The 14,732-nt window shown below is 40.2% G+C and overlaps 1 protein-coding gene across 1 annotated transcript in view; it reads left to right on the forward strand.

Moving 5' to 3' along the window:
• SCUBE3 (signal peptide, CUB domain and EGF like domain containing 3) overlaps positions 1–14,732 on the forward strand; it is a 237,351-nt gene that overhangs the window by 215,730 nt on the left and 6,889 nt on the right. Inside the window, exon 20 of the mRNA XM_053706789.1 lies at positions 7,294–7,491. Coding sequence (XP_053562764.1) covers positions 7,294–7,491 — 198 coding nt within the window. The remainder of the gene's footprint in view (positions 1–7,293; positions 7,492–14,732) is intronic.

Genomic DNA, 14,732 nt, shown 5'->3' on the forward strand with positions numbered 1-14,732 from the left:
TCCCCTCTCTCAAGAGTTTCCTTCCTAGGAACTCTGATAGATTCTGTAGAAATTAAGATTTACCTGACAGAGGCCAGGTTGTCAAAACTTCTAAATTCCTGTCGTGTTCTTTATTCTACTTCTTGCCCTTCAGTGGCTCAGTGTATGGAAGTAATCGGCTTAATGGTAGCGGCAATGGACATAGTGCCGTTTGCCCGCCTACATCTCAGACCACTGCAACTCTGCATGCTCAGTCAGTGGAATGGGGATTACACAGATTTGTCCCCTCTACTAAATCTGAATCAAGAGACCAGGGATTCTCTTCTCTGGTGGCTATCTCGGGTCCATCTGTCCAAGGGTATGACCTTCCGCAGGCCAGATTGGACAATAGTAACGACAGATGCCAGCCTTCTGGGCTGGGGTGCAGTCTGGAACTCCCTGAAGGCTCAGGGCTCGTGGACTCAGGAGGAGGCACTCCTTCCGATAAACATTCTGGAACTAAGAGCAATATTCAATGCTCTCCAGGCTTGGCCTCAGCTTGCTGCGGTCAGGTTCATCAGATTTCAGTCGGACAATATCACGACTGTATAAGTTAAATATGTCAGGGAGCTCAGTGATGACAGTTGTAGCCTACCCACTATTCACACTCCTCACAGTGTGTGAAAAAATCGTTAAACCAAGAAAAAAGGGGGTGTGGGTGGCGCCACTGAAGGCTAACTGTATAACAGATCAAATAAAATCAAATAAATAATATTAATAGTATAATATCAATGTTGTAAATTGATTGCGATCCAATGCATAAAAGAGGTAATAAAATGCCCCTTTGGGTCTATACACAAGGTAATAACTATCAGTATAGATAAATGGATAAGTCACGGGGCTGGGTTATAACAGCAAATACTAGTAGGACTCCTATGTAGCTAAAACACACTCAGCTGAAAAATTGTGATACAAATAATGGGGTGTTGAATAAAACTAGTATGTGTCTGAATGTCCTGTGATAAAATGTTTTATTAGTAAATGTACCTTTATTAAACTAGTTTTATTCAACACCCCATTATTTGTATCACAATTTTTCAGCTGAGTGTGTTTTAGCTACATAGGAGTCCTACTAGTATTTGCTGTTATAACCCAGCCCCGTGACTTATCCATTTATCTATACTGATAGTTATTACCTTGTGTATAGACCCAAAGGGGCATTTTATTACCTCTTTTATGCATTGGATCGCAATCAATTTACAACATTGATATTATACTATTAATATTATTTATTTGATTTTATTTGATCTGTTATACAGTTAGCCTTCAGTGGCGCCACCCACACCCCCTTTTTTCTTGGTTTAACGATAATATCACGACTGTAGCCTACATCAACCATCAAGGGGGAACAAGGAGTTCCCTAGCAATGCTGGAGGTTTCAAAAATAATCCTATGGGCAGAGGTTCACTCTTGCCATCTATCAGCTATCCATATCCCAGGAGTAGAGAACTGGGAGGCGGATTTTCTAAGTCAACAGACTTTTCATCCGGGGGAGTGGGAACTCCATCCGGAGGTGTTTGCACAGTTGATTCAACTTTGGGGCAAACCAGAACTGGATCTCATGGCGTCTCGTCAGAACGCCAAGCTTCCTTGTTACGGATCCAGGTCCAGGGATCCCAAGGCAGCGCTGATAGATGCTCTAGCAGCGCCTTGGTCCTTCAACCTGGCTTATGTGTTTCCACTGTTTCCTCTGCTCCCTCGTCTGATTGCCAAGATCAAGCAGGAGAGAGCTTTGGTGATTTTGATAGCACCTGCATGGCCACGCAGGACTTGGTATGCAGATCTGGTGGACATGTCATCCCTTCCACCATGGACTCTGCCGCTGAGACAGGACCTTCTACTTCAGGGTCCTTTCAACCATCCAAATCCAATTTTTCTGCGTCTGACTGCTTGGAGATTTAACGCTTGATTTTATCAAAAGGTGGTTTCTCCGAGTCAGTCATTGATACCTTAATTCAGGCTCGAAAGCCTGTCACCAGGAAAATCTATCATAAGATATGGTGTAAATATCTTCATTGGTGTGAATCCAAGGTTTACTCATGGAGTAAAGTCAGGATTCACAGGATATTATCTTTTCTCCAAGAGGGATTGGAGAAGGGATTGTCTGCTAGTTCCTTAAAGGGAAAGATTTCTGCTCTGTCCTTTTGCACAAGCGTCTGGCGGATGTTCCAAACGTTCAGGCGTTTTGTCAGGCTTTAGTTAGAATCAAGCCTGTGTTTAAACCTGTTGCTCCGCCATGGAGTTTAAATTTAGTTCTTAAGGTTCTTCAAGGGGTTCCGTTTGAACCTCTGCATTCCATAGATATCAAGCTTTTATCTTGGAAAGTTCTGTTTTTGGTAGCTATTTCTTCGGCTCGAAGAGTTTCAGAGTTATCTGCCTTACAGTGTGATTCCCCTTATCTGATCTTCCATGCAGATAAAGTAGTTTTGCGTAGCAAACCTGGGTTTCTTCCTAAGGTGGTATCTAATAAGAATATCAATCAGGAGATTGTTGTTCCGTCACTGTGTCCTAATCCTTCTTCAAAGAAGGAACGTCTATTACATAATCTTGACGTGGTTCGTGCTTTAAAGTTTTATTTACAATCTACTAAGGATTTTCGTCAAACATCAGCATTGTTTGTTGTTTACTCTGGACAGAGAAGAGGCCAAAAGGCTTCAGCAACTTCTCTTTCTTTTTGGTTAACCTTTTAACGCCGTTATGCCGTTCTATTCCGTCATATTTACACTGGGCTTTAAAGCCGTTATGACGGAATAGAACGTCATATCAAACGGCTGTCCTGAAGCCTTCTGCGCTTCAAGGACTTGATCGCGGTCTGGAGGGCATTCCTAGGGTTGTAGGGACGCCCCCCAGATGCGATCCAATAATTGAAATCTCGCGATCGTATGCACAGGTATTCCGATGTAGACACTTTAACCCTGTCACGAAAGGGTTAAGAACTATAATCCGCTTAGCTTATGAGACAGCCAGCAGCCTCCTGAAAGAATTACAGCTCATTCCACTAGAGCGGTGGCTTCCACATGGGCTTTTAAAAATGAGGCTTCTGTTGAACAGATTTGAAAGGCGGCGACTTGGTCTTCGCTTCATACTTTTTCTAAATTCTACAAATTTGATACTTCTTTGGAGGCTATTTTTGGGAGAAAGGTCTTACAGGCAGTGGTGCCTTCCATTTAAGCGCCTGCCTTGTCCCTCCCTTCATCCGTGTCCTATAGCTTTGGTATTGGTATCCCACAAGTAATGGATGATTTTGTGGACTGGATACACCTTACAAGAGAAAACATAATTTATGCTTACCTGATAAATTTATTTCTCTTGTGGTGTATCCAGTCCACGGCCTGCCCTGTCATTTTAAGGCAGGTGTTTTTTATTTTTAAACTACAGGCACCACTGCACTCTATAGTTTCTCCTTTCTCTTGCTTGTCTTCGGTCAAATGACTGTGGGTGGCAGTTAGGGGAGGAGCTGTATAGACAGCTCTGCTGTGGGTGATCCTCTTGCAGCTTCCTGTTGGGAAGGAGAATATCCCACAAGTAATGGATGAATCCGTGGACTGGATACACCACAAGAGAAATAAATTTATCAGGTAAGCATAAATTTTATTTTCATGATTCGGATAGAGCATGCAGTTTTAAACAACTTTCCAATTTACTATCAAATTTGCTTTGTTCTCTTAGTATCTTTTATTGAAGAGTAAAACTAGGTAGGCTCATAGGAGCTCAGGAGTGTGCACATGTCTTTAGTACTCTATGGCAGCAGTTTTTTGCAACATTAGTTGCAGCTTTGTTTTACAATGTTACAAAACACTGCTGCCGTAGAGTACATGAACACTCCTGAGCTCTCATGAGCCTACCTAGTTTTACTCTTCAATAAAAGATACAAAGAGAACAAAGACAATTTGATAACAGAAGTAAATTGGCAAGTTGTTTAAAATTGGAAGCTCTATACGAATCATAAAAGTTACATTTTCACTTTACTGTCCCTTTAACACAAATACAGTTTATGTATTAAAAGTACCGCAAATCATTTTTCAATATTTCATTCAGGCTCCATTTATCCAAACTTTTTGCACTATGAGCTTGTGTACCCACCTTCCCAAAAGAAGAAAATGTTTTGTAATATTGCTGTTACATTTATAACTAAATAAATATATACTATGTATTTTATTGATTGAAAGGGGAAGCTTTTATTCTTAAAGGGATATGAAACCCAATTTTCTTCTTTCATGATTCAGATAGAGCAGCAATTTTAAGCAATGTTCTAATTTACTCCTGTTATTATTTTGTCTTCCTTCTCTTGGTATCTTTATTTGAGAAGCAGGAATGTAAGCTTAGGACCCGGCCCATTTTTGGTTGAGAACCTGGGTAGCACATGCCGATTGGTGGCTAAATGTAGCATGCTCTATCTGAATCATGAATAAAAAAAATGTGTTTAATATCCCTTTAATTTACTATTATGTACATAGTTTATTAAAAAGCAGGTGCAAAACTTTATTGACTTGCAGTTATATCTCTAAAAGGAGATATTATTGTATAATATTATTATTAGGATTAGAAAGACCTGCTGTGTTTCCTACCCCTGTTGATATACAGTTTTCTAGTAGCTTACTGTTGTTTACCAAGTTTTGGATTACTTTGCTATAGACCAGGGGTCATCCATTGTGAACCTCCAGAGGTTTTGGGACTACATTTCCCATGATGCTCAGCCAACATTTCAGCTGGCTGAACATCATGGGAAATGTAGTTCCAAAACCTCTGCAGGGTCACAATTGATGACCCCTGGTCTATAGCAAAGTAATCTCATGTATCTATCCACTTGTAATTATCTATTTTAGCCATGGATTCACATCTACATCCCACTTGAGTCAGCTGTTAATGTCAGCTCATCAGCATACTGTGCTGATTGTTACTAGTCCATTTTGTGCTTTAAATCCAACCCATTATTTGATTTTGTAAATATTAAAGGGACACGAAACCCACAATTTTACTTTCATGATTCATATAGAGAATACAATTTAAAAAAAGTTTCCTATTTACTTCTATTATCAAATTTGCTTCATTTTCATGGTATTCTTTGTTGAAGAGATATCTAGATAGGTAGCGTGAACATGCCTGAAGTACTACATGACAGGAAATAATGCTGCCATCTACTGCTCCTGCTAATGTATAACATTGACACAGACACGTGCACACTTCTGTACTTGCCTTCCTCTTTTCAACAAAGGATAGCAAGAAAATGAAGAATATTAGGTAATAGAAGTAAATTGGAAAGTTGTTGAAAATGCTATGCTCTATCTGAATCATGAAAGAAAAAATTGTGGTGTCTTTTTTTTTTTGTCCCTTTAAGGGGATTTATATTTTTAATTGAACATCCCTCTCTAATGATTTAATATATCCTTCCCATTTATGAATTAATCTCCTTATACTGGATTCAGAATTAATTTGTAAATCAAATTGTTCAATTATCATTTAATGATTAATTTTATTCGGTAATTCTTTTAGTTTAGGTACTCTTTTTGACTTCCATTTTTTAAGTATAAGATTTCTTCCAGCTAGAATTACTATTAATAAACCTTATGATAGTTGTATAACACTCTTCTACCTTGTTATATACAGTCAAAACCAAGAAGGCTTATGGCTCGAAATTATAGACAAAGTCTAGGAACTAGCCAAAAAATTTAGGCTGCAAAAAGGTTCACACATTTCACACACATGGATTTAACCATTGATTGTCAGAAACATGCAGTGATGTGTGTCAACTTCCAGTCAAACCCACAAAGCACGCACTTAAACGTTATCTGTCAGAAAAAAATGCAGCAGTGATTTAACCGCATGAAATGTCTATTATGCGCCAGCAGCATAGAATGAACCCCCTAGTTGTCAGAAACACAGGCACTTTAGTGGTTAAATTACGCATATCACACTCACAGCAGTGATTTACCCTTGTGATTGCCAGAAATACACACACAACTTATTAAACTCCTTGTTTTCTCCAATGCACCAGCAACAGTTAATTAATTAACTAATTGATTTCCATAAGCAATAAGGGAGCCAAATTATTGCGGCACAAACCAAAAACAAAGTGTGGTACCTCCAATTAATATAAACATCTTAAAAACCACTGGTTTTCAAACCTGTCCTCAAGCCTCCCCAACAGGCCAGGTTTTCACGATTACCTTGGATGAGAGCTGGTAAAATACCCAGGTTTACTAATCAGCTGATTGTTTCAACTGTGCTCTAGTACAGATATCCACAAAATGTGACATGTTAGTGAGGCCTAAGGACAGGTTTGAAACCCAGTGTTCTAAACCAAACCAAGTAAACATAACAATTATATTTAAGTCAAAGTAGTTGAATCTCCTATGTACAGACTTTATCAATAAGTATGATTTGCTGAATCGCCTTTTCTCAAACCTTCCATGAATTAAAAAAAACACAATTTCTTTACTGGGAATAGAAAAACAGGAAAATAAACTGAGAAAATAACTATAGCTCAGTATGTCCACACACTTTTAAATACTGCACTCACAGATATAATATTCTTGTCTTCAAGAGTATTGAAAGGATATGGAACCCCAATTTTTTCTTTTATGATTCAGATAGAAGATACACTTTTAAGCAACTTTTCCAATTTCTTCATTCTCTTGGTGTCTTTTGTTGAAGGAGCAACAAGGCACTACAGGGCGCAAGCGAAACACTTTGGGTGAACCAATGACAAGTGGCATATATTTACAGCCACCAATCAGCAGCTATCTCCCAGTATGCATTGCTGCTCTAAAACCTACCTAGGTATGTTTTTCAACAAAGTATACTAAGAAAAGGCAGTAAATTAGATAATATAAGTAGATTAGAAAGTTGCTTAAAATAGTATTGTCTATCTGAATCATGAAAAAAAGATGGATTTCATGTCAATTTACATAAAGTAATTTTAAATCATGTATGCATAACTCTCTTTCAGCCATTATTTAACTGTAATCTTGGGGACAGGATTTGAGTGGAGGGAGCTGAACTTGACTGCTACGTAGATACATGGCAGCCATGCAGAAGTGATAAGTGTCCCCTGAAAAGGGAAGGGGGAGCAGCAGGTCCTGACTTTGTTGGTCTGCTCCTCTTTCCAGGACAGGGTATCTTTTAAGTTCCATTATTTTTCAAGCTCTGGCATAGCTTTACCAGTTTTACATAGAGCATGATTTTGTGATGTTGGTTTAAAGACGTAACATATTATTAGTCAATATTAGAAGTCCTTTCACAAACTTTTACAAGAGTCATTTTTTGTCTCCGCAGACAGGCACTGTGGAGGTGAGCTGGGGGATTATACTGGCTTCTTGGAATCTCCAAATTACCCAGGAAACTACCCATCCAGCGTGGAGTGCACCTGGAGCATCAGTCCACCTCCCAAACGAAAAATACTGCTAGTGGTACCTGAGATCTTCCTGCCTTCTGAAGATGAGTGTGGTGACCTGCTGGTCATGCGCAAGAATGGTAAATACAGCATGGGATACAAAATATGTCAGGGTACATCCGTGAGCAAGAGTACAATTGAGTGGTTTGGAATTAGGCATTTGTAATATAAAGATCTCCTACATATTCTGTTTAGGAACAACATACCAGAGTTCTTTGGTTTATTCCCTGAACATTACAATGTTGATGATGTAGATTCTTGACAATGAAATGTCACTTAGTATTTGTCTCTAGATCAGTATATTTGAATTGAAATGAACACCAACATATTAGGGTATATCACAATCCATTGGGATTACTTTGCTTACGCCTAGATTTAGAGTTTTGCGTTAGCTATGCATGCTTTTTCCCCCTGCACCTTTTAAATACCGCTGGTATTTAGAGTTCTCAGAAGGGCTGCGTTAGGCTCCAAAAAAGGAGCGTAGAGCATAATTTACCGCCACTGCAACTCTAAATACCAGCGGTGCTTACGGACGCGGCCAGCTTCAAAAACGTGCTCGTGCACGATTTCCCCATAGGAAACAATTTAGCAGTTTGAGCTGAAAAAAACCTAACACCTGCAAAAAAGCAGCGTTCAGCTCCTAACGCAGCCCCATTGATTCCTATGAGGAAACTCTTCCTATGTCTGCACCTAACACCCTAACATGTACCCCGAGTCTAAACACCCCTAACCTTACACTTATTAACCCCTAATCTGCCGCCCCCGCTATCGCTGACACCTGCATTTTTTTTTAACCCCTAATCTGCTGCCCCCAACGTCGCCGCTACCTACCTACAATTATTAACCCCTCACCACTACTGTTGGGTTAGATTAGGGGTATGTGGGTGGTGGGTTGTAATGTTGGGGGGGGTATTGTATGTTTTTTTTTCCAGGCAAAAGAGCTGAATTCTTTGAGGCATGCCCCGCAAAAGGCCCTTTTAAGGGCTGGTAAGGTAAAAGAGCTTTTCTATTTGTATTTTAGAATAGGGTAGGGCATTTTTTTATTTTGGGGGGCTTTGTTATTTTATTAGGGGGCTTAGAGTAGGTGTAATTAGCTTAAAATTGTTGTAATATTTTTATAATGTTTGTAAATATTTTTTTATTTTTTGTAACTTAGTTCTTTTTTTATTTTTTGTACTTTAGTTAGTTTATTTAATTGTATTTATTTGTAGGTATTGTATTTAATTAATTTATTGATAGTGTAGTGTTAGGTTTAATTGTAGATAATTGTAGGTATTTTATTTAATTAATTTATTGATAGTGTAGTGTTAGGTTTAATTGTAACTTAGGTTAGGATTTATTTTACAGGTAATTTTGTAATTATTTTAACTAGGTAGCTATTAAATAGTAAATAACTAGATTAGGGGTTAATACTATTTATTATAGGGTTAGTGAGGCGGGAGTGAGGCGGATTAGGGGTTAATAACTTTATTATAGTAGAGGTGAGGTCCGGTCGGCAGATTAGGGGTTAATAAGTGTAGGTAGGTGGCGGCGACGTTTGGGGTGGCAGTTTAGGGGTTAATAAATATAATATAGGGGTCGGCGGTGTTAGGGGCAGCAGATTAGAGGTACATAGGGATAACGTAGGTGGCGGCGGTGTGCGGTCGGCAGATTAGGGGTTAAAAATTTTTAATAGAGTGGCGGCGAAGTGGGGGGACCTCGGTTTAGGGGTACATAGGTAGTTTATGGGTGTTAGTGTACTTTAGAGCACAGTAGTTAAGAGCTTTATGAACCGGTGTTAGCCCAGAAAGCTCTTAACTCCTGGCTTATTTCTGCGGCTGGAGTTTTGTCGTTAGATTTCTAACGCTCACTTTAGCCAAGACTCTAAATACCGGCGTTAGAAAGATCCCATTGAAAAGATAGGATACGCAAATGGCGTAGGGGGATCTGCGGTATGGAAAAGTCGCGGCTGGAAAGTGAGCGTTAGACCCTTTAATGACTGACTCTAAATACCAGCAGGCGGTAAAAACCAGCGTTAGGACCCCTTAACGCTGGTTTTGATGGCTAACGCGGAACTCTAAATCTAGGCGATAGTGTTTTGAAATTCTAAGTCATTTGAATTAATTAGAAAACTTGATTTTAGCATGGTTTTTACTTTTTTTTGCCACCGTGAACCACATAAACTCCACCCATACTTTAGGAAAAAGGAAATTTATAGAAGTATTTAAAAAGAAAATTGTGAAACGTTTGGATAATTTTTGGATTTATCTAATGCAGGAGCTTTGACCTCTTCAAGATGCATTTGGCCTCTATTGAATTGTATAAGTTTGCTGGTCACATAGATTTTCTTTCCTAACAAAGGAGTTTACATTTAATAAACACTGTTGTTTCCTCACATTCGGCTAGATTTAGAGTTTGGCGTTAGCCGTCAAAACCAGCGTTAGAGGCTCCTAACGCTGGTTTTGTGCTACCGCCGGTATTTAGAGTCAGTCAGGAAAGGGTCTAATGCTCACTTTCCAGCCGCGACTTTTCCATACCGCAGATCCCCTTACGTCAATTGCGTATCCTATCTTATCAATGGGATCTTTCTAACGCCGGTATTTAGAGTCGTGGCTGAAGTGAGTGTTAGAAATCTAACGACAAAACTCCAGCCGCAAAAAAAAGTCAGTAGTTAAGAGCTTTCTGGGCTAACGCCGGTTTATAAAGCTCTTAACTACTGTGCTCTAAAGTACACTAACACCCATAAACTACCTATGTACCCCTAAACCGAGGTCCCCCCACATCGACGCCACTCTAATTAAATTTTTTAACCCCTAATCTGCCGTCCGCACGCCGCCGCCACATACATTATCCCTATGTACCCCTAATCTGCTGCCCCTAACACCGCCGACCCCTATATTATATTTATTAACCCCTAATCTGCCCCCCTCAACGTCGCCTCCACCTGCCTACACTTATTAACCCCTAATCTGCCGACCGGACCGCGCCGCTATTATAATAAAGTTATTAACCCCTAATCCGCCTCACTCCCGCCTCAATAACCCTATAATAAATAGTATTAACCCCTAATCTGCCCTCCCTAACATCGCCGACACCTAACTTCAAGCATTAACCCCTAATCTGCCGACCGGAGCTCACCGCTACTCTAATAAATGTATTAACCCCTAAAGCTAAGTCTAACCCTAACACTAACACCCCCCTAAGTTAAATATAATTTAAATCTAACGAAATAAATTAACTCTTATTAAATAAATTATTCCTATTTAAAGCTAAATACTTACCTGTAAAATAAACCCTAATTTAGCTACAATATAAATTATAATTATATTGTAGCTATTTTAGGATTTATATTTATTTTACAGGTAACTTTGTAATTATTTCTCTTGTTAAGTGTATCCAGTCCACGGATCATCCATTACTTATGGAATATATTCTCCTTCCCAACAGGAAGCTGCAAGAGTCCACCCACAGCAAAGCTGCTATATAGCTCCTCCCCTAACTGCCATATTCAGTCATTCTCTTGCAAGCCTCAACATAGATAGGAGGTTGTGAGAGTCTGTGGTGCTTTCTACTTAGTTTATTCTTCAATCAAAAGTTTGTTATTTTTAAATGGCACCGGAGTGTGCTGTTTATCTCAGGCAGTATTTGGAAGAAGAATCTGCCTGCGTTTTTCTATGATCTTAGCAGACGTAACTAAGATCCATTTGCTGTTCTCACACATTCTGAGGAGTGAGGTACTTCAGAGGGGGAATGGCGTGCAGGTTTTCCTGCAGATAAGGTGTGTGCAGTAAAATATTTTTCTAGGAATGGAATTGACTAAGAAAATACTGCTGATACCGAAGTAATGTAAGTAAAGCCTTAAATGCAGCGATAGCGACTGGTATCAGGCTTATTAATAGAGATACATACTCTTGTAAAAATGTTTTTTAAAACGTTTGCTGGCATGTTTAATCGTTTTTTAACATATGTTTGGTGATAAAACTTATTGGGGCCTAAGTTTTTTCCACATGGCTGGCTTAAATTTTGCATAGAAACAGTTTCCTGAGGCTTTCCACTGTTATAGTATAAAAGTTACAGTTGGTGCAGTTAAAATTACAAACAGTGACATTCAGCTTCCCTCAGCAGTCCCCTGCATGCTATAGGACATCTCTGAAGGGCTCAAAAGGGCTTCAAAAGTAGGAGCTGTTATGACTGTTTAAAACATATTTTTCGTTTTGTTAATCTGAGAAATTGTGTAGACTGGATAAATAATATGCAGTGCCGGTGTGTACTGATGTTTTTCCAATACCTAAAGAGGTTTACTAAAAAAAATTTTTAATAAGGAATGGGATAGACCAGGTGTGCCGTTCTCTTCCCCTCCTATTTTTTAGAAGAATGTTTTCTAATAGTTACCACCACACGGGACTTCTGGCAGACAGTTCCTAAGGTGGAGAGAAGAGTTTCTACTCTAGCTAAGCGTACCACTACCTCTGACGAGGACAGTTGTGCTTTTTAGATCCAATGGATAAAAAATGTTTATTCAACAGGGTTTTATCCTGCAGCCCCTTGCATACATTGCTTCTGTCACTGCTGCTGCGGCGTTCTGGGTTGAGTCTCTTGATGAGGCTTTACAGTTAAGCGACTCCATTGGATGAATATATTTGACAAGCTTATGCTAGCCAATTCCTTTGTTTTCTGATGCCTTGTTCATTTGACTAGACTAACGGCTAAGAATTCTGTTTTTTACTATACTGGCACGCAGAGCGCTATGGCTTATATCATGGTCAGCTGTCGTGACTTTAATAAATAAGCTACTTAACTTCCCTTCAAGGGGCAGACCCTATTCGGGCCTGGTTTGAAGGAGATTATTGCTTATATCACTGGAGGAAAAGGTCATGCCCTTCCTCAGGATAGGTCTAAATCAAGGGCAAAAAAAAAAAAAAGTCTAATTTTCGTACCTTTTAAAAACTTCAGGGCAGGTGTGGCATCCTCTTCCTCTAAGGCAAAACAAGAGGGAATTTTTGCTCAGTCCAAGGCGGTCTGGAGACAATCGGACCTGGAACAAAGATAAGCAGGCCAAGGAGCCTGCTGCTGCCTCTAAGGCAGCATGAAGGAACGGACACCTATCCGGTAACGGATCCTATAGGGGGCAGACTTTCATTCTTTGCCCAGGCGTGGGCAAGAGATGCCCAGGATCCCTAGGCATTGGAATTTATATCCCAGAGATATCTTCTGGATTTTAAAGATTCCCCCCCAAAAAAAGGGGAGATTTCGCCTTTCACAATTATCTGCAAACCAGATAAAGAAGGAGGCATTCTTACATTGTGTACGAGATCCATCCAGTTCCAAGAGAGGAACAGGGACAGAGTTTTTACTCAAATCTGTTTGTGGTTCCCAAGGAGAGGGAACCTTCAGACCTATTTTGGATCTAAAGATCTTAAACAAATTCCTCAGAATTCCGTCATTTAAGATGGAAACTATTCATACCATCTTAACTATGATCCAGGAGAGTCAATAGAGGACTACAATGGATTTGAAGGATGCTTATCCTCACATTGTGATGCATAAAGATCACCATCGTTTTTCAGGTTTGCCTTTCTAGACAGGCATTACCAGTTTGTAGCTCTTTCCTTTGGGATATCTACAGCCCCAAGAATCTTTATGGAGGTTCTGGGGTCGCTTTGGCGGTCCTTAGACCGCGGGGCATAGAAGTGACCCCTTATTTAGACGACATCCTGATACAGGCGTCAAACATCCAAATTGCCCAGTCTCATACGGACGTAGTACTGGCATTTCTGAGATCACATGGGTGGAAAGTGAACAAGGAAAGAGTTCTCTATCCCCAATCTCAAGGGTTTCCCTCCTAGGGACTCTGATAGATTCTGTAGAAATGAAAATTTACCTGACGGAGTCCAGGTTGTCAAAGTTTCTAAATTTCTGCCGTGTTTTTTTTTTTTCATCCCATCCGCGCCCTTCGGTGGCTCAGTACATGAATGAAATCGGCTTAATGGTAGCGGCAAGGGACATAGTACCGTTTGCACGTCTACATTTCAGACCGCTGCAACTATGCATGCTCAGTCAGAGGAACGGGGATTACACAGATTTGTCCCCCTGTTAAACCTGGACCAAGAGACCAGAGATTCTCTTCTCTGGTGACTATGTCGGGTCCATCTGTCCAAGGGTATGACCTTCCGCAGGTCAGATGGGACAATTGTTACAATAGATGCCAGCCTTTTAGGTTGGGATGCAGTCTGGAACTCCCTGAAGGCTCAGGGATAGTGGACTTAGGAGGAGACCCTCCTTCTAATAAATATTCTGGAACTGGGAGTGATATTCCATGCTCTTCAGACTTGGCCTCAGTTAGCAACTCTGAGGTACATCATACTCAGTCGGACAATATACACGACTGTGGCTTACATCAGCCATCAAGGGGGAACAGAAGTTCCCTAGCGATGTTAGAAGTCTTACAATAATTCACTGGACAGAGACTCACTCTTGTCTATCAGCTATCCATATCCCAGGTGTTGAGAACTGGGAGGTGGATTTTCTAAGTCGTCAGACTTTTCTTCCAGGGGAGTGGGATTTCCTCCGGAGGTCAAGACCAAGCAGGAGAGGGCTTTGGTGTTTTTGACAGCGCCTGCGTAGCCACGCAGGACCTGGTATGCAGATCTGGTGGACATGTCATCCTTTCCATCACGGTCTCTGCTTCAGAGACAGGTCCCTCTACCTCAGGGTCCTTTCAACCATCTAAATAGAATCAATCTGAGATGGACTGCCTGGAGACTGAACGCTTGATGTTATCAAAGCATGGCTTCTCCGAGTCAGTCATTGATACCTTAATACAGACATGAAAGCCTGTCTCTAGGAAAATTGAACATAGATATGGTGTAAATATCTGATTGTTATGAATCCAAGGGTTACTCATGGAGTAAAGTCTGGATTCCCAGGATATTATCTTTTCTCCAAGATGTTTTTGAGAAAAGGGTTGTCAGCTAATTCCTTAAAAGGGGACAGATTTTTACTCTGTCTATTTTTTTGCACAAGCGTCTGGCAGGTATTCTAGACGTTCAGGCATTTGGTCAGGCTTTGGTTAGATCCAAGCCTGTGTTTAAAACTGTTGCTCCGCCATGGAGCTTAAACCTGATTCTTAAGGTTCTTCAAGAAGTTCAGTTTTAACCTTTTTTGTTCCATAGATATCAATCTTTATCTTGGAAAGTTCCTTTTGGGTAGCTAATTCCTCGACTCGTAGAGTCTCCAAGTTATCTGTGTTACAATGTGATTCTCCTTATCTGGTCCTTCGTACGGATAAGGTAGTCCTGCGTACCAACCTGGGTTTTTTCCTAAGGTGGTATCTAACAAGTAC

This window comes from Bombina bombina, chromosome 3, assembly GCF_027579735.1.
Source record: "Bombina bombina isolate aBomBom1 chromosome 3, aBomBom1.pri, whole genome shotgun sequence".
NCBI classification, from domain to species: domain Eukaryota; kingdom Metazoa; phylum Chordata; class Amphibia; order Anura; family Bombinatoridae; genus Bombina; species Bombina bombina.